General features: G+C 40.6%; 2 protein-coding genes across 13 annotated transcripts in view; both read left to right on the plus strand.

Moving 5' to 3' along the window:
- GABPB2 (GA binding protein transcription factor subunit beta 2) overlaps window positions 1-22,760 on the plus strand; it is a 30,378-nt gene extending 7,618 nt beyond the window's left edge. For 11 of the 12 annotated variants that reach the window (XM_038562200.1, XM_038562197.1, XM_038562199.1 and 8 more), the window contains 6 exons: window positions 403-570; window positions 1,102-1,296; window positions 5,203-5,341; window positions 16,147-16,332; window positions 21,055-21,182; window positions 21,336-22,760. In XM_038562200.1, coding sequence (XP_038418128.1) covers window positions 403-570; window positions 1,102-1,296; window positions 5,203-5,341; window positions 16,147-16,332; window positions 21,055-21,182; window positions 21,336-21,635 — 1,116 coding nt within the window. In that variant the 3' untranslated portion in view covers window positions 21,636-22,760. The remainder of the gene's footprint in view (window positions 1-402; window positions 571-1,101; window positions 1,297-5,202; window positions 5,342-16,146; window positions 16,333-21,054; window positions 21,183-21,335) is intronic. The other variant, XM_038562206.1, reaches the window with a different exon arrangement.
- LOC481033 (NADH dehydrogenase (ubiquinone) 1 alpha subcomplex, 1, 7.5kDa) lies at window positions 19,022-19,419 on the plus strand. Its single transcript, XM_038562216.1, has one exon. The coding sequence runs from the start codon at window positions 19,098-19,100 to the stop codon at window positions 19,308-19,310; it is 213 nt and encodes a 70-aa protein (XP_038418144.1). The 5' UTR covers window positions 19,022-19,097; the 3' UTR covers window positions 19,311-19,419.
- Window positions 22,761-26,049: the final 3,289 nt, after the last annotated feature.

The raw sequence follows: 26,049 nt of genomic DNA on the forward strand, positions 1-26,049 counted from the left end.
TCCAGGGTCTCCAGGATCACGCCCTGGGCTGCAGGCGGCGCTAAACGGCTGCGCCACCCGGGCTGTCCCTAAGAATTATTTTGAACCTGCTTATCCTCTTCCTTTACCCCAATACAGAATGTTCTTGTTTATTCATTTTTTTTTTTTTACCTTTTTCTAAGCTTAGCTTAACATCATATCCTTTAGAGAATCTTGCCTGATAAATCCATCTGACTTAAATCCATTATAAGCACTAATTTAATTGGTGGTATATTTATTTGCCTGTTAGTATGTTAATTTCTTAATTAATATTGTTTACTCCTATTGCACAATCAATTCTCACTCTTGTTCATTTGTGTCCCTCCAGTAGTGATTTAGGACTCTGCACACAGTTGATATTCAATGAGTATTATTTTCCCACAGCTTGGAACATCACCCCTCCACCTTGCAGCTCAGTATGGTCATTATTCCACAGCAGAAGTGCTCCTTCGAGCAGGCGTTAGCAGGGATGCCCGGACCAAAGTGGACAGGACCCCTTTGCACATGGCTGCAGCTGATGGACACGCGCACATCGTGGAACTGCTTGTTAGGGTAATAGTGGCAGATCTATATTGTAAAAGAGACACCCACCTCACTGTTTTCTTACGTAAACAGGTCGCAGGAAACTAGACTGTGAAAGATTAAGTTTAGGATAGTTCACAGTATAGACTTGTGTGTCTTTCAAGAGCATGGCAATGAGGATTTTGTTTCTAATCTTTTACAGGCTAAGCAGACTTTATTGATTTTTCTTCATTCCCTTCCTGCAGGTGTTCTCTGTACTTATGTCTATTTTTGTAGGAATTCAGCTCCCTTAATAAATGCAACAAAAATCTGTTCTTTTCCCCTTTCTTTCCGATCTGTTATAATTTTCTAGTTGTCCTCAGAAGACCTACTAATTGAAGAGATTATGTCTATCATCATTCAGGAGAATTTGAAGAATGTTTTTCCCTTTGATATTTCTATGTGATATAAATTTGAATATGTGTAATATTTATGGAAATTCTCTTTATTTGGGTGATGGGATCTTGCACCTCTGCTACCATAACCAGTGCCTATTTGAAAAAAATTATTGTTCTGTGACAGAATGGTGCAGATGTCAATGCCAAGGACATGCTGAAGATGACAGCTTTACATTGGGCTACAGAGCACCACCATCGAGATGTTGTAGAGCTACTTATCAAATATGGAGCTGATGTCCATGCTTTCAGCAAGTTTGATAAATCTGCTTTTGACATAGCCCTGGAGAAAAAGAATGCTGAGATTCTGGTCATCCTTCAGGTCTGGTTCTTTTTCTACCCCCAGAGTATATTTTAATTGAAGTAAAGAATTTTTTTTATAGGAGCTGAATCAAAATGGAATTTTCTCTATCATACCAAGATAGTACGTGATATGTCTTAATATTGTGACTCAGTGTCATCGGTATCTTTAAAAAAAAAAAAAAAAAAAGCATTGTATCAAGCCTGAATTATTCATGGTGATTGGAGAATAGCGTTGTGGCCAGTACAAAAATAAAATTTATTTGGCTTTAGAATGTTTTTTTACTCTATGAAAATTTCCTTCCTTCCTTCCTTCCTTCCTTCCTTCCTCCCTCCCTCCCTCCCTCCCTCCCTCCCTCCCTCCCTCCCTCTCTCTCTTTCTTTCTTTCTTTCTTTCTTTCTTTCTTTCTTTCTTTCTTTCTTTCTTTCTTTCTTTCTTTCTGATTTTATTTACTTATTTATTTGACAGAGAGCATGTTGGGGAAAGGCAGAGGGGGAAGGAGAGGGACAAGTAGGGCTTGATCCCATGACCCCAAGATCATGACCTGAGCTGAGATCTAAGAGTTTGATCCTCAACTGACTGAGCTACTCAGGTGCCTTGAAAATTTCCCTTTCTTAAAAAAAAAAAAAAAAATTTCCCTTTCTAATTGAGCTTGACTTGGGACAATATGAAAAAGTCTCTTTGGGGTACCTGACTGGCTCACTTGGTAGAGTGTACAGTTCTTGATCCTGGGGTTGTGGGTCCAAGCCCCATGTTGGGTGTAGGGATTGCTTAAATTAATAAATTTTTTAAGAAGTCTCTTTATGTTTTCTGAATATACATCAATTCATATGAGTCAGTACATAAGTCTAGTGTAAATCTAATGCATATTGAGTCATAAGGAAGCCATCTTAAAAAGTAGCTGTGATGATTTTACCCATTAATTTCTTAATTAATTCTCTGCCTCTCTCTCTCAGTCTGTGTCTCACATGAATAAATAAATATATTTTAAAAGATTTTGTTTAGTAATTTGAAGGAGAGAGAGAGACTGTGTGCATGAGTTGGGGAGGGGCAGAGGCAGAGGGAGAAGCAGACTCCCCACTGAGCAGGGAGCCCTGCACCTGGAGCTTGATCCCAGGACCCTGAGATTATGACCCGAGCCTAAGGCAGACACTTAATTAGTGAGCCACCCAGGCACCCCTAAATTTTTATTTATTTGAGAGAGAGAGAGAGCAAGAGAGAGCACAAGCAGGGAGAAATGGCAGAGGGAGAGGGAGAAGGAGGCTTCCGCTCAGCAAGGATCAGTTCCAGGACTCTGGGATCATGACCTGAGCCGAAGGCAGAGGCTTAACTGATGGAGCCACCTAGGTGCCCCTGAACTGAGTTCTTTTTTTTTTTTTTTTTTTTTTGAACTGAGTTCTGAAGGAGAAGTAAGAAAATGATATTCTAGGCTAGAAAAAGAGCAAATCACTGACATAGAAGTGTGAAAGGAGTGTAATGTTCAGGAAAGAGTAAGTTCTGTGACTAGAGATTGAGCAAAGGAAGTAGAGTTTGGGAGTGGCAGGAGCTAAGGTTTAAGGGTTAGGCTGGGTTTTGAATGTAGGAGTATTGCATGGCATGCAATGGAGTTGGGACTGTTTGGTGGGCAATGAGGATCCGGTAGAAGCTTTTTTTTTTTCTTTTAAGATTTTATTTATTCATGAGAATATTTTATTTATTATTCATGTATCAGGTAATATTCTGATACACAGAGAAAGAGGCAGAGACATAGGCAGAGGGAGAAGCAGGCTCCATGCAGGGGAGCCTGACGCGGGACTCGATCCTGGTACGCGGGGATCATGCCCTGAGCTGAAGGCAAATGCTCAACCACTGAGCTACGCAGGTGTCCCAGTAGAAGCTTTTATTTTTTATTATTATTATTTTTTTAAACAGAGGTACTTTTTTTTAAATTTTTTAATTTATTTATGATAGTCACACACAGAGAGAGAGAGAGAGAAGCAGAGACATAGGCAGAGGGAGAAGCAGGCTCCATGCACTGGGAGCCCGACGTGGGACTTGATTCCGGGTCTCCAGGATTGCTCCCTGGGCCAAAGGCAGGCACCAAACCACTGCGCCACCCAGGGATCCCCAGTAGAAGCTTTTATTTATTTATTTTTTAAAGATTTTATTTATTTATTCACGAGAGACACAGACAGAGAGAGAGAGAGGTAGAGACACAGGCAGAGGGAGAAGCAGGCTCCATGCAGGGAGCCTGATGTGGGACTTGATCCCAGGACTCCAGGATCACACCCTGTGCCAAAGGCAGGCACTAAACCGCTGAGCCACCAGGGATTCCCCCCAGTAGAAGCTTTTAAATAGAAGATTGAGATGATTCGTTTTTTGTTTTGTTTTGTTTTGTTTTGTTTTTAAGTAGGCTTCTGGCCCAACATGGGGCTTGAACTCATGATCTTGAGATTAAGAGTCGTATGCTGTACTGACTGAGCTAGCCAGATGCCCCAATTTTTTATTTCTTTATTTTTTTAGATTTTATTTATTTATTCATGAGAGACAAAGAGAGACAGAGACACAGGCAGAGAAAGAAGTAGACTCCCAGTGAGGAGCCCAATGAGGGGCTTGATCCTAGGACCCTGGAATCACAACCTGAGCCAAAGGCAGACACTCAACTGCTGAGCCCTACCCCCTGCCCCCTTTTTAAAGATGATTGTTTGGACTGTGGTACAGACTGGGAAGAAAAGACACTTAATGCCAAATAGCCATATGGTGACTTTCATTAGGCCAGGCAAGACCCAGTGAGGGCTTGAATTAAGGAAATAATAGTGGAAGATAGAAGGAAAGGCAGATTCAGGAAGAATTTAACAGTAACCAGAGAATGGGTATTCTCTTTCAACTGAAGCTCTTAGTCAAAGAGATAATTATATATAAAAAATAGGTAGCTATTTCTGCTGCATTTTCAGGGGTTTGTTTGTTTATTTCTTTTTTCTTGACAGATGGTTCTGTATAGACTGGTCCTCTTCAATTTTCTTTTTTTTTTTTTTTTTTTTTTTTTTTTTTTTTTCCTCTTCAATTTTCAATTCTTATTTAGAGCACTTAGTAATTGGAATTCTTAAGTAGATATCATGTTTGTAGAAAACTGCTTCTGAACGCTATAAAATAAAAGATAAGCATCTTTGTACCTAAATTGTACAGTTATCCCCGGAAGCAGAAATGTAACATATGGAACTAGACTTTAAAATCTGGCAGTCGGGCAGCCCCGGTGGCGCAGCGGTTTGGCGCCGCCTGCAGCCTGGGGTGTGATCCTGGAGACCCGGGATGGAGTCCCACGTCGGGTTCCCTGCATGGAGCCTGCTTCTCCCATTGCCGGTGTCTCTGCCTCTCTCTCTTTGTGTCTATGAATAAATAAATAAAATCTTTTAAAAATAAATAAATAAATAAATAAAATAAAATCTGGCACTCATTTATTTGCATGTTATATATTCTCTTAGGAATTTCTTCAGTAGCAAAATGGAACAAGTAATTGGAAAAACTCTGGAGAATATTGTTCTCTGTAGATTTGCTGCAGGGATCTCCTACTAGCACATTGACTTCTACATAATTGATCATAGAATATTAGTGCTAAAAATTACTTTTTAGACCACTCTCTTCATTTTCCAAATAAGAACAAGTTCCAGACAAGTTAAGTGAATTGCCTAGAAGTTTTGCAAACAATAATGCTTTTTTTCTGTAAATTAGAAATAACCCTGGGAAAGCATCTTAACATCTTTGTTGCCCTGATCTAGAAAAACAAACAAAACAAGAAAAACAGTAACCTTAATGAGAACTCTGAGTTCCCTGGGACACCATGTGCCACAACTAGTTCTGCTCGACAGAGCATTGGGGTGAGGGTGGCTGTTCAGTAACTGTTTAAGGCTAACAAGTTCTGATTTTGAAATATTCTACCCTGTTTTGCAGGAAGCGATGCGGAATCAGGTGAATGCTAATCCCGAGAGAGCCAACCCTGTGACTGTGACTGCCCCATTCATCTTCACATCTGGAGAAGTTGTCAACCTTGCTAGCCTTGTTTCTTCAGCCAACACCAAAACAACCTCAGGTAGTATTCTGATAACGTGGCATTTATTTTAGGCTTAAAATGAACAGGACCCCAGTTTTTCCTGTGAGATGAATGGATCTGTCTGATACCCACTCATTCATTAAAATATTCTCCACAGAAAATTTATAATAGATTTTAAAGCTAATGCATTTATTCTTACTGAGGGAAAGGGGGAATCATACATAGGGATTATACATGAGTGTTTACAATGTTAAAAGTAAAATATTTTACAGATTAATCTGTGGAAGGGTTTTATGTGACCACAAAATAAAAACATAAGGGTGCTTCAATATAGTACCACTTAGGAAAATAGTTAAATATTCATAGTTTAAAACAGTGACAGATAAACCAGAATAAATGTAAATGGGTTTTGGAGTGCTGATATAAAAGAGGTACATGTGATTATTTGAATAGAGTATAAGAACTTTGATTTGTTCATGGGAATATGAGTAACAAAATAGAGAAAAAAGCACATTTTGAGATCTGTATATTTTTAACAAAAACATCTATCTAAAAAGGAGCAAATTGAGCTATTTTATGTTTATTTTTTTAAAGATTTTATTTATTTATTCATGAAAGACAGAGAGAGAGAGAGAGAGGGGCAGAGACACAAGCAGAGGGAGAAGCAGGCTCCATGCAGGGAGCCCGACGTGGGACTAGATCCCGGGTCTCCAGGATCAGGTCCTGGACTGCAGGTGGCGTTAAACCGCCGGGCCACCCGGGCTGCCCCCCCCCCCTTTTTTTTAAATTGAGTTTTTTTTTTTTTTTAATTGAGCTATTTTCAACATTTCTTTACAAATATTTGTTTTACGTTGAGGGAATTTGTGTCCTCAAATAAATTTTCCAACTGACTCGGTTTCTTTTTGTTTCTGACTTTCAGTTAAAAATAAGACACTGTATTCCTAGTTAAGTTTGTATAACATCAAAGAAAGATCTTGAATGAGCTGTTATTATTGAAGGGCAGTGTGGTAAAATAGAAAGAGCATATACAGGGCAGCCCGGGTGGCTCAGTGGTTTAGTGCCGCCTTGGGCCCAGGGCCTGATTCTGGAGACCCGGGATCGAGTCCCACGTTGGGCTCCTTGCATGGAGACTGCTTCTCCCTCTGCCTGTGTCTCTGCCTCTCTCTCTCTCTCTCTCTCCTCTCTGTGTATTCTCATGAATAAATAAAATCTTAAAAAAAAGAGAAAGAGCATATACACAATATACATATTACATTCATAACTGCATTCAAATACTGATTTATTAATTGACTACATACTTGACCTTGGGAAAACTTTTACTTCTCTAAGCCTTCTTATCTACAAAACTGGGCTATAATAATACATACTTTATGAGGTTTTGAGACTTTGCATTTCCATTTTATAGCAGGACTTCCATAATAATAATAAAAAAATTTTTAAAAAGGACTTCCATAATAGCTAGTATTAAATGAAAATATAACTTCTCAGGGATCCCTGGGTGGCGCAGTGGTTTAGCGCCTGCCTTTGGCCCAGGGCGCGATCCTGGAGACCCGGGATCGAGTCCCACGTCAGGCTCCCGGTGCATGGAACCTGCTTCTCCCTCTGCCTGTGTCTCTGCCTCTCTCTCTCTCTCTCTGTGACTATCATAAATAAATAAAAATTAAAAAAAAAAAAAAAGAAAATATAACTTCTCAAAGAAAGTTTATTTTGTTATGCCCTCAAGGGGGCAGTAGTGATCTTCATTTTATAGGCCATCAACTTTTTTTTTTTTTTTTAAGCTTTTTTTAAATCTAGTTATTCATGAGAGGCACAGAAAGAGAGGCAGAGACACACAGGCAGAGGAAGGAGAAGCAGGCTCCATGCAAGGAGCCCAATCTCGGGAATCCAGTTCATTCCCTGAGCCAAAGGCAGACGCTCAACCACTGAGCCACACAGGTGTCCCGGTCATCAACTATCATTTAAAATCACTGTTCTTTGCTTTCAGCTTGATTCAAAGTTTAGCTTAAATATACATATATGTGTAATCAGAACATCCACAGCCTTTTGGATTTGTTGTGGTTCAGGCCACAATAATTAAAACAAGTGCCTTTATAATCCAAAAATCCTTAGAAGCCAGTAAAGTTATATGTTCACAAGCATATAAAAGAGCTAGTGTTGGTAATCTAATTATTGAAATTCTTCAGACCCTGATCTGAAATGATAAGCAAAGTTGAAGATATTTAGGATACAGCTTCTTCTTCTTTTTTTTTTTAAGATTTTATTTATTTATTCATGATAGATAGAGAGAGGCAGAGACACAGGCAGAACTCGGAACTCGATCCCAGGACTCCAGGATCGCACCCTGGGCCAAAGGCAGGCGCCAATCCACTGAGCCACCCAGGGATCCCCAGGATACAGCTTCTTAGTCTTGGTTCCCATGGGTTTATGTGATGTGTCGTGTCGCTTTTAGTAAACTTGTTGTTTCTCTCTTCTGTATATTGACAAATAAATTAAGATTGCTAAACTATCACATAATAGAGCTGATTTCTCCAGTGTTGTCTTTCACATGAAGCCATTCTACCTACCTCTTACCCCTTCATGGAGAGATCATCAGTGCAAATAAAAGAAAGGAGAAAAGTTCTAAGACAAATTCAGGTTGTATTTTTCTTTTTTTTTTTAGGTTGTATTTTTCAACTAGGTTAAAGGATTTTCTTTTCCTGAATATGGGTGGATGGCTTCTTGTTTCCCATCATCCAGTAATCTTTTTTTCTTAGAGTGTGTGTGTGTGTGTGTGTGCACGTCCGTGCAAGTACATTCGCCAGGGCGGGAAGAGAGGGGGCAGAGGGAGAGGGAGTGAGAGAATCCCAAGCAGGCTCCATGCCAAGTGCAGAGCCAAATGTAGGACTTGATCTCATCACTCTGAGATCATGACCTGAGCCAAAAAAAATTTTTTTAAGATTTTATTTATTCATGAGAGACACACAGAGGCAGAGACATAGGCAGAGAGAGAAGCAGGCTCCCCACAGGGAGCCCACTATGGGATTTGATCCCAGGACCCCAGGATCACAACCTGAGCCAAAGGCAGATGCTCAACCACTGAGCCATGCAGGCTCCCCAACCTGAGCCAAAATTAATTGTCAGATGTATTACCGACTGAGCAACCCAGGCGCCCCCTCTCCCTCTTTCCCATAATCCAATAATGTTTTTAAGAATTAACTGAAAGTATCCTAGGGTTTTCATTTTCATGGATTTTTAAGAAAAGATTTTATCTATTTATTTGACAAAAAGAAAGCACAAGCAGGGGGAGTGGCAGGCAGAGGGAGAGGGAGAAGCAGGCTCTTCTCTGAGCAAGGAGCCTGATGAGGGGCTCAGTCCCAGGACTCTGGGATCCTGACCTGAGCTAAAGGCAGATGCTTAACCAACTGAGCCATCCAGATGCCACTTGAGAGATATTTTTGATAACAAAATTCATGTTATAAAATTTGCTTTCAGTTTTCCATTTGTGACTAAAGATATCACTGATCATCAGTGCTACCATCAAACTGTAGTGGTTCAGAAAGGCAGACTAAATTAAACATTAATCAGTGCATAAAAGAGTTATGGAGATGAATTTCCTATTTCTGTAGGATCATAGGATGCACTCCAAAGTCTACAAAGTAACATAAATAGCTTTGTGTTATTTCATAAAGAGTACAGGCTTTGGAATCTAATGAATTACATTATAATCTGGGCTCTGACATTTACTACCTGTGTGACCCGGACAAGTTACTTACTTTTTCTGAATCTAGTTTTTACCAACTCACTGAGATTGCCTAGCCTACTATAGCACACTCCCCTAAATCCTGGTATGAAGACTCTATCTAATCCACATTTTAAGTAGGTAGCAAGAGTCATCATTGATAATGCCATTTCAAAACAACAGCATCCATGCACATTTTACTTTATTTGGTGCTGGGTCTTATATTGAGGAAAAGGAAGCAATACTGTTTAACAATAAAGTACCTAATTTTTTCCTAGAATTCTCCAGGATTAGTCTAAAAGAGGTAATTTATATCAGCTCTTTCCAGTTTCAACTGTGTATGTCAGAATATTAAACCCAATTTTTCATAAATGTTTTTTCTTCATTTTGCTTTTTTTTCTAAGATTTTATTTATTTATTCATGAGAGACACCGAGAGAGAGAGAGAGAGAGAGAGGCAGAGACACAGGCAGAGAGAGAAGCAGGCTCCATGCAGGGAGCCTGATGTGGGACTTGATCCCGGGACTCCAGGATCACACCCTGGGCAAAAGGCAGGCGCTAAACCACTGAGGCACCCAGGGATCCCCTTCATTTTGCTGTTAAAGGGAAGTTGGATGACACATTATGTCTGAAGCAAAGGGAGAACACCCTTAGCTGGGTATCATGTCCGAAAAAGTATACAATGCTTTGTCAAGAAGCAGTTTTTTTTTTTTTAATTTATTTATTTATGATAGTCACACACAGAGAGAGAGAGAGAGAGGCAGAGACATAGGCAGAGGGAGAAGCAGGCTCCAAGCACCGGGAGCCCGACGTGGGATTCGATCCCGGGTCTCCAGGATCGCGCCCTGGGCCAAAGGCAGGCGCTAAACCGCTGCGCCACCCAGGGATCCCAAGAAGCAGTTTTACTCAGCTATTCTGCTTTAGCTGAGTAATCTAACTGATGTTTGGCTTACTTGAACTTTAATTAAACAGCCTGTGTGTGTGTGTGTGTGTGTGTGTGTGTGTGTGTTAACTGTGGTAAAATAATAACAACCTTGTTTGGGGTGCCTGAGTGGCTCAGTGGTTGAGTGTCTGCCTTCGGCTCAGGATCTGGGATCGAGTCCCACATTGGGCTCCTGTAGGGAGCCTGCTTCTCCCTCTGCCTATGTCTCTGCCTGTCTGTATGTCTCTCATGAATTAAAAAATAAAAATCTTTTTTTTTTTAAAAAAAAAAGAATAAAACAGGGTTATCATTACTATCTCCACCCTAATCCCCTACTGCCACTGTCATCATCCAGAAGCTTTGATGAAAATAATTTGTAGCTGGGGTACCTGGCAGGTTCAGACAGTAGAGTATGCAACTCTTGATCTCAGGTTAGTGAGTTCACACTCCACACTGGGTGTAGAGATTACTAAAAAAAATAATAAACTTTTTTTTAACATTTATTTATTTATTTATTTATTTATTTATTTATTTGAAACACAGAGAGGACAGAGAGAGGCAGAGACACAGGTAGAGGGAGAAGTGGGCTCCACACAGGGAGCACAACGTGGGACTCGATCCTGGGTCTCCAGGATCACACCTCAGGCTGCAGGCGGTGCTAAACCGCTGCGCCACGGGGACTGCCCCAAATATAAAAATCTTAAAAATGAAATCTTTTTTTTTTTTTAATTTTTTATTCATGATAGTCACACAGAGAGAGAGAGAGAGGCAGAGACACAGGCGGAGGGAGAAGCAGGCTCCATGCACCGGGAGCCCGACGTGGGATTCGATCCCGGGTCTCCAGGATCGTGCCCCCGGCCAAAGGCAGGCGCCAAACCGCTGCGCCACCCAGGGATCCCTTAAAAATGAAATCTTAAAAAAAATTAAGGGGCACCTAGGCAAAGCTTCTGGCTTTGGCTCAAGCTGTGATCTCATGGATCATGGGATCGAGCCCCACATTAGGGTCAGGGTAGAATCAGCTTGAGATTCTCTTTCTTCCTCTGCCCCTTCCTCAACTTATGTGCATACCTTCTCTCTCTCTCAAATAAATAAATCTTAATTTTTTTTTTTTTTTAATTAAGAGGGGTGCCTGGCTGGCTCTGTTGGTGGAGTGTGCAACTCTTCATCTTAGAGTTGTGAGTTTGAGCCCCACATTGGGTGTAGAGCTTACTTAAAAAAATAATATCTTAAAAAAAATTAAGAGTACATTTAAAAATAAGATAGGTGTATCAATCAGAGTACAGTCAGGAGGCAAAACTACATGGAGATATGTGTAATTTTATTATAATATGTAATATATAATTTCTATATATTTCTAAACTTACGTGTACGATTTGCGAAGAATTATTAGTAATAGTGTATTAACCACTAAGAGGTGAAGAGAACAGGATGCCTGGGTGGCTTAGTGGTTGAGCAGCTGCCTTCAGCTCAGGGCGTGATCCTGGAGTCTTGGGATCAAGTCCTGCATCGGGTCCCTGCATGAAGCCTGCTTCTCCCTCTGCCTGTGTCTCTGCCTTTCTCTATGTCTCTCATGAATAAGTAAATAAAATCTAAAAAAAAAAAGAGGTGAAGAGAACCATAAAGAATACGAGAATAACCAATATAAGGAGCAGCCACTATTCTGTATGACAAAACTTAATTTCATGCTTACTATCAAGAAATATTGATAGGGTCTAGCTTTAGTATGACAAGGCAAGGCAAAGAAGGCTGGATTTGGAGTTGAAAGGCAATAAATTCACAACTGGCACAAAAGTATCTTTGAAATTACAATGAAAGACATAGAGAAATAAAATTCATTTTATAAAAGTTTTATGCAAAACTGTTGAGTAATACTTTTGATTCATAAAGTTAGGCATGCCTGTTGCCAGATCTAATGCACTTTCCTCCTGGAACTTAGCTGTAAGAATAGCACACAGATATAAGAAGAAAAGGTTATTATTTTTTATTTATTTATTTTATTTATTTTTTTTATTTATTTATGATAGTCACACAGAGAGAGAGAGAGAGAGAGAGAGAGAGAGGCAGAGACACAGGCAGAGGGAGAAGCAGGCTCCATGCACCAGGAGCCCAATGTGGGATTCGATCCCGGGTCTCCAGGATCGCGCCCTGGGCCAAAGGCAGGCGCTAAACCGCTGCGCCACCCAGGGATCCCAGGTTATTATTTTTTAAAAATTTTATTTATTTTCATGAGAAACAGAGAGAGAGAGACAGAGACACAGGCAGAGGGAGAAGCAGGCTCCTCACAGGGAGCCCGATGTGGGACTAGATCCTGGGTCTCCAGGATCATGCCCTGGGCTGAAGTCAGCGACCAAACCGCTGAGCCACCTGGGCTGCCCAGAAGAAAAGGTTATAAACAAAGTTTTTTAAAAAGCACATCATGACATAACTACAGTAGGTAATTTTTTTTTTAGCATGAATCAGTTGTACTACTCTTTGATATTCAATAAATGAAATATCCAGTCTTTAACCATCCTTACACTAAAGGTCATTCCTTCTTGCCTGTCTAGGTAAGAAGACTGTTGGATAGATGCAGTATGGTTAAGTAAAGAACCAGCAGGGTCAAAGAAAAAAAAAAAAAAAGAACCAGCAGGCTCTCTTCCCTCAGCATCATGTAGTTTAGGTTAAGGCATGCTGTGTGTGCTTACTGCCTGCTGCCAGGGATAGCTCTGTACTGCCAGCCTAGGGAGTAGGCGGCACTTGTGGTCTGTTGGCTCCTAATGCTCAGCACTATCAGTGCTTAAAAAAAAAAAAAAAAGAGCAAATGTGGGGAATATAGTGGCCCTATACCAACCATATTACCTTAATCCATTTTAAAGGAGAAACTTTCTAAACCTTCCAGGAGTGTTAACACTATGATCATTGGTTTATACCAGTCTGTATTGGAGAGCAAGAGGAAGGACAATCAGAATGAAAAGCTGAGGTTTTTTTTTTTTCTTTTTTTAAAGCTGAGGTTTTTGATTTGATAAAAGCCAGTTTCATTTTTTTTTTCTTTAAAGATTTTACTTACTTATTCATGAGAGACACAGAGAGAGAGAGAGAAGCAGAGACACAGGCAGAGGGAGAAGCAGGCTCCATGCAGGGAGCCCGATGCAGGACCCGATCCCGAGTCTCCAGGATCCGGCCCTGGGCCGAAGGTGGCGCCAAACCACCAAGCCACCCAGGCTGCCCTAAAAGCCAGTTTCAGTTCACCTCTATTTATTCTCTCCACCAGACCTCATTTGCCTTTTTTACCAAAATAGGTGACCCCCATGCCTCCTTAGCACACTTGTCAAATCCTACCATCTCAGTGCTTGGCCACCCTTGCAGCTCTTGCTGAGGCATCAGTCCCCCTGTCCAACTCCCACAGAGCTACAGTTAGGTAAGGGACAGCTGCTGAGTGAACTGCCGTTTCTTTTATTTTTACATTTCCAGCAGATTTAATTTGCATGAAATATGAAAGAATTATGGTTAACTAGAGACATCTAGGAAAAAGGAATGTAGAGTCATTGAGCATCAGAAAGAAAAATCACTAAGCAACATAATCAGATGGCTGAATAATATTAGAGAACGACTGAGTTATTTGTTGTATTTTTGCAGTTTCAAGTTTGTTTTTCCCTGACTCCAGTTGCTTCAGATTGAAATGTTTAGTCTTCTGTTAGCAATTATTTGGGAAATACTCTGTTTTGTTTTGACTGATGCTATCATAGAGTGATTCAAAATAGTAGCTTAGATATGTTGTATTTAAAGCATCTGGGTCACCTGGGTAGCTCACTAGTTGAGCATCTGCCTTTGGCTCGGGTCCTGATCATGGGGTCCTGGGATCAAGTCCCACATTGGGCTCCCTGTGGGGAGCCTGCTTCTCCCTCTGCCTATGTCTCTGCCTCTCTCTGTATCTCTTATGAATAAATAAATAAATAAACTATATTTTTAAAAAGCATCAAAATATGTAGGAAACTGATACTTCTTCTGTGTGCTTCAGGGTTATTTGCTTTTATTTTCACTAGAGATGATATTTTGGCATTTCCAATGGAGTTGGACTGATATATGCTGTATAGTGGCCTTCTGATATTCAGAACAAAAAAGTTTCAAGTCACTTAGCCAGAGCTGGTAGCCTGTGGGGAGAAGGCTTAGGGTTTCATGTAAGTGGGGGCAAATAGTCATGGGTAGGGCTAAATAGTCATCTAGGAATCTTTCTGGAGCAGTCTGCTCCATCATAAATGAAAGCAGATTGTTCTGCTTTCTTTCTGCCATTGACATTTGGGCGGTGAGAGCATTCCTCCAATCCTATTTTCCAACTGGCAGCGATCATAAAGATCTTTATTCAGACATGTATGAGTGAGCAGCATGGCAGAGGGAAAAAAGCAATGTCCTAAACTCATGCTTCTTATTTTGATTTGCTTTTTTTAAAAAAATATTTTATTTATTTATGAGAGACACAGAGAGACAGAGGGGCAGAGGGAGAAGCAGGCTCCATGCAGGGAACCCGACATGGGACTTGATCCTGGGACTCCAGGATTATGCCCTGGGCTGAAGGCAGACGCTAAACCGCTGAGCCACCCAGGGATCCCCCTTGATTTGCTTTTTGATTTTGGATAAATTACTTAACTTCCCCAGGTCTCAATCTCCTCATCTTTAGCTGAGGTTGGATGGTTGGATCAGATTATCTCTTGAGGTCTTTTCAGCTATAACATTTAACTGTTGTTTTTAATAGATGCAAATGCTCTATTTCCATTAAACCACCTGAATGTGTCTCTTGGTGGATAGTCCATACCCCACTTAGTGCAAAGTTCTTTCTACCTGTGACTCTTTATTTTTTTAATTAATTTTTTAAAAGATTTTATTCATTTATTTGACACATAGGTAGAGAGCCAAAGAGCACAAGCAGGGGGAACAGCAGAAGGAGTGGGAGAGGCAGTCTCACTGCTGAGCCGGGAGCCCAATGTGGGACTTGATCCCAGGACACCAAGATCATGATCTGAGCCAAAGGCAGATGCTTAACAGACTGAGCCACCCAGGCACTCCTACCTGTGACTCTTTAGATAGAAAAATTCTGAAGTGGAATAGTAGGAATCCTTTTGCCTAATAATTATTGGGGGTATTGACTAACCAAACTGAAAATCTTTTTTAAAGTTTTATTTATTTAAGTAATCTCTGCACCCAATATGGGGCTTGAACTCACCACCCCAAGATCAGGAGTCATATGCTCTTCTGACTGAGCTAGCCAGGCACCCTCTCTCCCCTTTTAATTACCAAACTGAAAATCTTTTTTTTTTTTAAGATTTTATTTATTTATTCATTAGAGACACAGAGAGAGAGAGAGACAGAGACAAGAGACATAGACAGAGGGAGAAGCAGGCTCCTCAGAAGGAGCCTGATGTGGGACTCAATCCCAGACCTGGGATCACACCCTGAGCTTAAGGCAGATGCTCAACCACTGAGCCACCCAGGCGTTCCATCCAAACTGAAAATCTTGATTCAACATAATATATATGAAATTCTTAGAAAGATACTGGCTACATTGTAAGTAGTCAGTGTTAGTTGCGATTAATATTATTGTTTATCTGTCACATAGGAGAAAGAAACCACCTACCATTTGTGTTTGTCAGACTTCATCAATGACTGCTTGACACGTTATTTTGTTAATTCACTGTAAATACTTCTATTTTCTTATAGAAATAGATCTACTCTGTAATTATTTTTCTAAGCTTCATAGATTTGTTTGGACTTTCAAGATGCTTTTTGAAAAAGGAATTCCAAGATCAAACATGCTGGGGAAACTCAGCATATCTTATCCTCTATTGGAGAATCACAGGGCTCATTAGCCTATTGGAGTTTCTGATACTTCTTACAAAGTAAACAAAAAATTTAAGCATAAACTGGCATTTTGAAAAAAAAATAAATAAATAAACTGGCATTTTGAAAGTGCATTTGTGCATAGAACCTATCCTTAGTGAAAGCTATTAATAACTCATGAAGACATTTTAGAAAATACTATTCTATTGCATTCACTATTTTCTTTTCTCAACTGACTTAGCATTGTTCACAAGAACTTGCTTTAGAAACTTAAACCTAACTTCTTTTTCCTAGTTTTCCTATCACTGATATTAGCAATTTCAAGGAGGCTGAAATTGTTGTACTCTTATTTTTAAAAAAGCTGAAATTTCAAATTCATTTTTGTCATCTCTAGCTAATTCAGAGGAAATCATAGAGGGAAATTCTGTTGACTCATCAATCCAGCAAGTTGTGGGGAGCGGAGGCCAAAGGGTCATCACTATAGTAACTGATGGAGTCCCTCTGGGTAATATCCAAACTGCAATCCCTACTGGAAGCATTGGCCAGCCATTTATTGTAACTATGCAAGATGGACAGCAAGGTGAGTTATCCCATTCAACAAAGTGTTTATGGAAAGATATTTTAGACATTCCACATTCCTCTAAAAATGAGGCATTAATTTTTAAATAGTGGGACTAGAAGAGTGCCAGATTCCAGGTTGGCTCCAAGAAAGAAAGAGAGAAACTAGGCCAACAAAGCCTAATTTCCCTAACACATATAAGATTTGTGAGTAAAGGCCAAAAGTCTGGTAGGAAAAAGAGGAAACAATATGAACCAGTAGTTCACAGAAAACACTGATGGGTCTTAAAAATATGGAAATATGTTCAACTTACTTCATACATAGCAAGAAAAATGCAAATCAGTACTGCACTGAGATACCATTATAACACTGTGTTGTCAAGGTATGAGGAAATAGGCACTCTTACAATAAATTACTGGCTGGCTCAGTCATTAAAGCATGTGATTCTTTTTTTTTTTTTTAAGATTTTATTTATTTATTCATAAACACAGAGAGAGAGGCAGAGACACAGGCAGAGGGAGAAGCAGGCTCCATGCAGGGAGCCTGATGTGGGACTCAATCCCTGGTCTCCAGGATCATACCCCAGGCTGCAGGCAGCACCAAACCGCTGCGCCACCGGGGCTGCCCAAAGCGTGTGATTCTTGATCTCAGAGTTGTAAGTTCTAGCTCCATGTTGGGTGTATACTTAAAAATAAAATCTAAAAAAAAAAAAAGAAAAAAAAATCACTGCTGAGAGTGTAAATTAATGTATTCTCTAAATGTATTATCTATCAATATATGTATTTTTTAAGATTTTATTAATTTGAGAGAGAGAGCACACAAGCAGGGGGGCAGGGCAGAGGGAGAAGCAGACTCCCTGCTGAGCAGGAAGCCCGACAGGATCCCACCCCACCCTACCGGACCTAACCGGCAGGGCTCAGTCCCAGGACCTTGAGATCCTGACCTGAGCCAAAGGCAGACATTTAACCAATTGAGCCACCTAGCTGCTCCCAGTATCTATCAAAGTTCTAAAGAACTAAAAAATTCTAAGAATTTATATTCACACACAGAAATGAAATATATACAAAGCTATTCGTTACAGCATTATTTGTAATTATCCAAGATTAAAAAGAACCTAAGTAGGTGGTAGCTATACTTGTGGTGAACATAGTGTATAGACAAGTTGAGTCACTGTGTTGTACCTGAAACTAATGTAACATTGTAGATCAACTATACTCCAATAAAAAATACAAAATAAAAAGAACCTAAGTATATGTCACATGGGAACTAGATAAAGAAATTATGGTACACGCATACGTTAGAAAACTATGCAGTTATTGAAAACAATGAGGAAATGGCTTATATACTAGCATGGTCTTCATCCCCCAAGCCATAATAAGTGAGTAACACACACTTAACAAGAGAGTAAGACACAGGACAGTGTGTAGAATATACTACATTTATATATTCATTTTTATTTTATTTTATTTTATTTTAATTTTTTATTTATTTATGATAATCACACAGAGAGAGAGGCAGAGACACAGGGAGAGGGAGAAGCAGGTTCCATGCACCAGGAGCCCAACATGGGATTCGATCCTGGGTCTCCAGGATCACGCCCTAGGCCAAAGGCAGGCGCTAAACCGCTGCGCCACCCAGGGATCCCTCATTTATATTTTAAAGGGGGGAAATATATGTATATTTGCTAATATGTTCATAGACTTAAACCATCTCTGAAGGAACATTCAAGAATAACATTGATAATATTCTTTGCCTCCTGAGAGGGTACCTCAGTAGCTGGGGATGGATAGGAGGCTTTTCACTATATGTGCTTTTATAATTTAATTTTTGAGCCATATGAATTCAAGAAATACATCAGTAAATTTTGTTTTTAAAAAGAAACTAATCATTAAAACTTTATTCCTTAAAAATATTGGAGTTTGGGAGCACCTGGGTGGCTCAGTTGGTTAAATGTCTGACTCTGGATTTTGGCTTAGGTCATGATCTCGGGGTGGTGAGATCGAGCCCTGCCTTAGGCTCCACGCTGGACATGGAGCCTGTTTAAGATTCCCTCTCTCCCTCTCCCTCTGCCGCTCCCCCTAACTCCACTTGTACTCTCTCTCTCTCTCTCTAAAAAAAATCTATTGGAGTTTGAAAAGAGGAGGGTTGGTTTACTACATTTAGTCACCAAAATTTTGACTTTATTTATTCATGAGAGACACAGAGAGAGAGAGGCAGAGATACAGGCAGAGTCCCATGCAGGGAACCCAACATGGGACTCGATCCCAGGACCTCAGGATCATGCCCTGGGCCGAAGGCAGGCACTAAACTGCTGAGCTACCCAGGGATCCCCTCACTCTCTTCTCTGTCTTTGAAAAAAAAAAAAAAAAAAAAAAAAAAGTTCGATCCTAAGGATCCCTTGTGCTCCTTTTTTTTTTCCCTCAAAGATTTTATTCATTTATCCATGAGAGACACACACACACAGAGAGAGGCAGAGGAGAAAGGCAGAGGGAGAAGCAAGTTCCCTACAGGGAGCCCGATTTGGGACTCAATCCCCATCCTGGGTCTCCAGGATCATGTCCTGGACCAAAGGTGGCACTAAACCGCTAAGCCACCCGGGCTGCCCCCTTGTGCTCCTTTTATATCCACAGCTACCTCCCTTCCCACCTCATTCCTAACCTTTGGCAATCACTAATTTGTTTTCTACCTCTGTACTTTTGTCATTTCAAGAATATTATAAATGGGAGGCGCGGTCACCTTTGCCGGGGGTGGGGAAGGAAGGGTTTGGCCCTGCCAACCACGGTGCGATGTGGTTCGAGATTCTGCCCGGGATCGGCGTCATGGCCGTGTGCTTGGTCATCCCCGGCATAGCCACGGCGCACATCCACAGGTTCACTAACGGGGGCAAGGAAAAAAGGGTTGCCTATTATCCATATCAGTGGAGTTTGATGCAAAGAGATAGGCGAGTCTCTGGAGTTAATCCTTACTATGTGTCAAAGGGTTTGGAGAATATCGATTAAGGAAGCATTTTCCTGATTGATGAAAAATACCTCGGTTATGGTTCATCTACCCCTTCTAGAAGGTTATGCAGTGTATTAATGTAGTACATAATAAAAACAAAAAGTAAAAAAAAAAAAAGAATATTATAAATGGAATCATGTAATATGGAATCTTGGGAGATTTGCTTTTTTTCTCTCGGCATAATTCCCTTAAAATCTATCCAAGTTACTGTTTGTATCAATAGTTCATTCCTTTTTATTGCTGAATAGTATCCATGATGTGGATTACCATATTTTGTTTAACCATTCATTGAAGGACATTTAAGTTGTTTCTAGTTTTTGGTTATCAATGAACAAAGCTGTTATGACCAATAGTGTACATGTTTTATGGGAACATAAATTTTCAGTTCTCTGGGATAAATGCCCAGAGGTGCAGTTGCTGGGTTGCATGCTAAGTACATGTTTAGTTTTGTAAGAAACTGCCAAATTGGGCAGCCCCGGTGGCACAGCGGTTTAGTGCCGCCTGCAGCCCGGGGTGTGATCCTGGAGACCCGGGATCGAGTCCCATATCCAGCTTCCTGCATGGAGCCTGCTTCTCCCTCTGCCTGTGTCTCTGCCTCTCTCCTCGCTCTCTCTGAATGAATTAATAAATAAATCTTTTTAAAAAAACTGCCAAATTATTTCCTAGTGATTGTACCATTTTTCATTCCCACCAGCAATTTATGAATTATCCAGTTTCTCCATATCCTGTTATCATCTGGTGTTAGCACTTTTAAAATATTAGTTATTCTGATAGGTAGGTGTTGACCTTTTTTTCACTTATCTATGGAAGAGAAATAAATTGGAATATAGTGACTAGAAAACTGCCTTCATGTGAAGTTTCTTTAAAATCTTATGTAAAAAAAAAAAAAGAAAGAAAGAAAAAAAAATTAAAAAAAAATTAAAAAAAAAATAAATAAAATCTTATGTAAAGACATCAGGCCTTCATTAGACAAGTTATATTAGAAGAATTGTAAGCTTATTGGCCATAGCTTTTAACCCAGAGTTAGATTTTTTTCATTTTAAAGAGAGAGAGTGCATGCATGTGTGCAAGTGGGGGTAGGCCCAGGGAGAAAGAGAAATTTAAGCATCCTCCACACTCAGCTTGGAGCCCAGTGCAGGGACCCTGATATCATGACCTCAGCTGAAATCAAAGTTGGACGCTTAACTGACTGAACTACTGTGCCTGTAGAGTTACACATCTTTATATAAGAGCCTCAGACCTGGGTGTTAACTGTATGGCTTCCAAATCTGCCTCTCTAATCTTTTCTGTTTCTCTCTGTAGGGCCATGCTTTACCTTTTGATTCTAAAATCCAAAGAAGGATCCCTGGGTGGCTCAGTGGTTTAGTGCCTGCCTTTGGCCCAGGGTGTGATCCTGGAGTCCCGGGATCGAGTCCCACGTCGGGCTCCCGGCATGGAGCCTGCTTCTCCCTCCTCCTGTGTCTCTGCCTCTCTTTCTATCATAAATAAATAAATCTTAAAAAAAAAAAAATCCAAAGAAATATGAATAGTAAGATTTCAACTAATATATTTCAGTTTATTTCTTAATTTAAAGCAGTCAGGGGTGCCTGGCTGGCTTAGTCTGTGGAGCTTGAGACTCTTGATCTCAGGGTGTAAGTTTGAAGTTCCACAATGGGTATAGAGATTACATAAAAATAAAATATTTTAAAAAATAATAAAGCAAGCAAAACCTCTTTGTTTGACTATGTGTCCTTTGGCTTGTAGTTCTCACTGTACCTGCTGGTCAGGTTGCAGAGGAAACTGTAATTGAAGAAGAGGAAGAAGCAGAGAAGTTGCCTCTGACTAAGAAACCAAGGATAGACGAGATGACAAACAGTGTGGAGGAGAACAAGGTAATGTTTTTAGCAGTGGTAGAGAAAAGAGAAAGGAAAGACTCAGAAGCCAAAATTTTTAAGGCCTGAACCTTTCTCTACATTTTTGTCTACTCTCTGGATAATCTGGGATCAGGAATTCTTACCTGGTGATGACATGGTTTACTTTTACAGGAGGGCGCTGAAAGAGAGCTACTACAACAGCAGCTCCAGGAAGCCAATCGAAGAGCTCAGGAATACCGACACCAGCTCCTAAAGAAAGAGCAGGAGGCAGAACAGTACCGCCTCAAGCTAGAGGCCATGGCCCGACAACAGCCCAATGGAGTTGATTTCACCATGGTTGAAGAGGTGGCAGAAGTAGATGCTGTAGTAGTTACAGAGGGGGAGATGGAAGAGAGAGACATGGCAGTAACTGGGGCAGGAGGGACCATAGAGCCTCATCCTGCAGTTTCCTTGGAAACTGTTTCATCTTAATGTGCCAGGGCCACAACCTGTACTATGTCCATCTTTTTCTCTTTTTAAAAGAAAATAGAGAGGACAGACATTGTATAAAAATTAAGAATGTCCTTAAGAATAAAACTATAGCTGGGTACAGTGCTTGGGCTCAGGAAGGCTTGCTATGCAACTGGAAAATTCAAAGCCAAATTTAGGGAACACTTCTTTTGAGGGACCAAAAGAATAAGGACCAAATTTCTCAGCTCACATCATTGCTTTAAGCTTAGAAGTAAAAGAATGCTGGAAATTGTGGGTTGATTGTTTTTTAAATAACTGACTTTGTATCAGAAGATTTAGATAACATTCCTAGTATGGACACACACAGAGCCTTTAATAATTGTACCATCAAGTGACCTTAAAATTTGTCTTAGGTTTACGATGTATACCTGATAGAAAAGAAAACTGGGAGGTGGATTAGAAGCAAGATTTTGGGAAGAGAAAGAAATATATTCTGCTTCCAAAGGAGCAGGCATTCCCCTCTATCCTGAATTAATTTCACTGAAAAGAAATTGGTAATTGCCTAATTCTGCATCCATTATGTGTCTATAAATCAGATGCCAGTTTAAGAAAATGAAGTGGAATATTTAAAAACTGGAAAGGGAAGAAAACTTGTTTGTGGGAGAAGTGTATGTAAATCCAAAATCCTCCAGGCTGTGCTTCCACAATGCTGGAAAGTGGCCAGAAAGAGGATTGTGGGGTTATATAACAATCTGGTCTTGAGATACAAACTTTGTTCTGGCTGGATTTTATAAAATTGCAATCAGGAGGGTAGTCTTTGCTAGAACAACTTGCTTCCAAACATTTATTTATATAATATCAAGCTTTAATATCAACTTTTTAATTTCATAAAATTTTTGTTGAGTTTTCTAAGTGTGCCTTTCTGTGGAGCTTATATGGTATCCTCCTAATTGCAAAAGAAGTCGGGAAAGAGGTGAGTGCTGATAGTGTTGGTGGAGTTTTGTTTCCATTTGGCTTGGGATGAGGAAATTGTTCTTTTTCCTCAAGGTCTGACTTTGTGCAGAGCTTTTGTGCTTTATGGGTGCCCAGTGTGTGTTGGCAAAGGAAATAAAAAACTAGCAGTGCCATAAAGTAAGGAACCAAAAATTTTGACTCGATAACTCCATCTGCCTGACTCCCTTCTCTATCACTATGCCTGCTCCCTTTGCTTAGACACTTTTTTTTTTTTAATTTATGATAGTCACAGAGAGAGAGAGAGAGAGAGAGAGAGAGAGGCAGAGACACAGGCAGAGGGAGAAGCAGGCTCCATGCACCGGGAGCCTGATGTGGGATTCGATCCCGGGTCTCCAGGACTGCGCCCTGGGCCAAAGGCAGGCGCTAAACCGCTGCGCCACCCAGGGATCCCTGCTTAGACACTTTTGGAAAGTGTTTCATTGCTGGGTTTTCTTTGTGCACCAGTTTGGAGTTTTTTCAAAAGAAAGAGGATATGGATAGAGAGAGAGGTTGTGGAGAGGTTACATTACAGAAGTTACTGTCTTTGAAATCGGACCCCCATCATTCTAGACCTGCTTGCTAGCTTTATTGTAAATTAGAAGAAACCAGAGGGATGTGCCAAGTAAACATTTGAATGGCTGTTTAGAATACAGTTTTTTTAATTAGCGATCATGGGGAAAACATACATTTTTAATTTGGAATAAAACTTGACAGTTAACATGGTTCTATTTACCTTGATTAGTGAGGTAATTTGCTGTGTTTTTCCAGAGGTGCAGAACCACTTGGGGCTCAAAATAGACTGAAAATATAACTCACCAAACCAAGTTTGACAAACAGAATTGGCTATTAGAGGCTTATAGGCAAAAATACCAGTTTTGAAATTAATTTTGGCTACTGGCCACCTTTACTAGGTTTCCTCCAGACTTGAGAGATTACTCTTGGTTTTGGGGGATGACGAAATAGCAAGAGAGAAGCCTACGTAAGGGCAGGGTGAAATTGTGCCATCTGCTGTCAAATTGTCCTTTTTCTGCTTGCGATGTTTTTCTTTTTTCTGAGTCCCTTTGTGAACCAGGTGCTAACAATAAGCTGCTATTGTGTGCCATTTCAGAGCCTTGGCTTAACTATAGAGATAGAGGGACCAGGTGTCATTTTAGATATGTTGGTTTCTTTGTGTATATATTGATTTTAATTCCTCGCCCCCCCCCCCTTTCCTGTTAAGGGAGTGGAAGTTAACTCTTCAGAGGATATCCAGCCCCAGCTACCGAACTCTCTGGGGTGACTTCTGACTGGGGTCAGGAGTTGCCATCCAGCGCTCCCTCCTGAGCATACAGAGTTCCTACTGTTTTGGGGAACTGTTCAGAAATTCTTATTATTCTCTTTCTGTAGGAGGTTATCATTCTCACCTAGAAAAATCTCTAATAGGGTGGCACAGGGGTTTGGCGCCTCTTGCAGCCTGGGGTGTGGTCCTGGAGGCCCAGGATTGAGTCCCACGTGGGGCTTCCTGTATGGAGCCTGCTTCTCCCTCTGCCTGTGTCTCTGCCTCTCTCTGTGTGTGTCTCTATGAATAAATAAAATCTTTAAAAAAAAAAGAAAAGAAAAAAGAAAAATCTCTAATAATTCTATTTTTTTAAAAGATTTTATTTATTTATTCATGAGAGAGAGAGAGAGAGAGAGGCAGAGAGAAGCAGGCTCCATGCAGGGAGCCCTATGCGGAACTCAATCCCGGGACTCCAGGATCACGCCCTGCCCCGAAGACAAGCGCCAAACCACTGAGCCACCCAGGGATCCCCCTCAAGTTTTTTTTTTTTTTAAGATTTTATTTATTCATTCACGAGACACACACACACACACACACACACAGAGGTAGAGACACAGACAGAGGGAGAAGCAGGCTCCATGTAGGGAGCCCGACGTGGGACTTGATTCCAGGTCTCCAGGATCACACCCAAGGCCAGAGGCAGCACTAAACCACTGAGCCACCTGAGCTGCCCATTCAAGTTATTTTTGATGATGGGGTCCTCTGAGATAGGGAGTTGGAATAAGGAAAGAGAAAAGAGAAACATCTGAAAAGGGAAGAGTAGCAAAAAGGTATTTGTTGTTATTTACTTGAAGTAGATCCTTTAGCATCCTGGGTAGGGAAATGGGATTTCATCTCCAGTTGTATTGCCATGGAGAGAATGGTAGGTCAGGATCCCTTGAAGTAGTTAAATATTAAATGAATTAATGGCAATACCATTTTATGATTTGCATCTTTCAGGATCAGCAATGAAAGTTGGGGAAAGGGGATCCCTGGGTGGCTCAGCGGTTTAGCGCCTGCCTTCGGCCCAGGGCGTGATCCTGGAGACCCGGGATCGAGTCCCACATCGGGCTCCCAGTGTGGGGCCTGCTTCCCCCTCTGCCTGTGTCTCTGCCTCTCTCTCTCTGTGTGTGTCTCATGGATAAATAAATAAAACTTAAAAAAAAAAAAAAAAGAAAGTTGGGAAAATGTTGCTAGATCTTCTACGTTGATGGATCCCAATTGGCTTATTAACAAGATTGGATTACAGAGAATCAAACAACAGACGGGTGGTTCAGAGTTGGCACTTAAGCAGGAGAAACTTGGAACCTAGGATGATCGCTTACTTTAAAGCTGTTTTAACAATATTAGTATTAATTTATGAATTTTAGACTCTGTATTTGGTCTTAAGCCTTACCCCCCAAAAAATAGGATGTCTTAATATTCTGTTCTTGTTCCTAGCTTCAGGGAAATTACTTATAAATATACAAATGTACATTCCCTTCCTATCACTACCTCTGTGGGATTTTTTAATTGTAATGCCAGAGTTGAGGTTTCTTAATGGAAATATGGGAGAACTTGACTTTAAGTTTTCTATGTTCTGAACTCAGTGCCTTAAAAGATGTTCTTTTCTCTATCAGATCCATGTGTATTTTTTTTTGTCGTTGCCTTTTCCCCTTCTTCAGCCTTACCATTGCATTATCAAAATGTTTGTGTCTGCTCAGTAATGTTAGAAATCCATGGCATCCAAAATTTCTTTCTTTATATTGATGTAAAAGAAATGAATTTATCAGAGGGCTCTACAGTTGAAGTTAAGTGCTCTGTGAGCAGGGCATTTTGAGTACCCATTTGCTGGGTGTACGTTGTTGTGTACATTTATAAATACATATGGATTTTCCCACTTTTCTCTTTGTTTGAGGTTCAGCTCTAAAGTACCTGGTATAACCTGGAAATATTTTTTAAGATTTTATTTATTTATTCATGAGAGACACAGAGAGAGAGAGAGAGAGAGAGAGGCAGAGACACAGGGAGAGGGAGAAGCAGGCTCCATGCAGGGAGCCTGATGTGGGACTTGATCCGGGGTCTCCAGGATCACGCCCCTGGGCTGAAGGCGGCGGTGCTAAACCACTGAGCCACCCGGGCTGCCCCATAACCTGGAAATATCTT

Source organism: Canis lupus, chromosome 17 (genome assembly GCF_011100685.1).
Source record: "Canis lupus familiaris isolate Mischka breed German Shepherd chromosome 17, alternate assembly UU_Cfam_GSD_1.0, whole genome shotgun sequence".
NCBI lineage: Eukaryota > Metazoa > Chordata > Mammalia > Carnivora > Canidae > Canis > Canis lupus.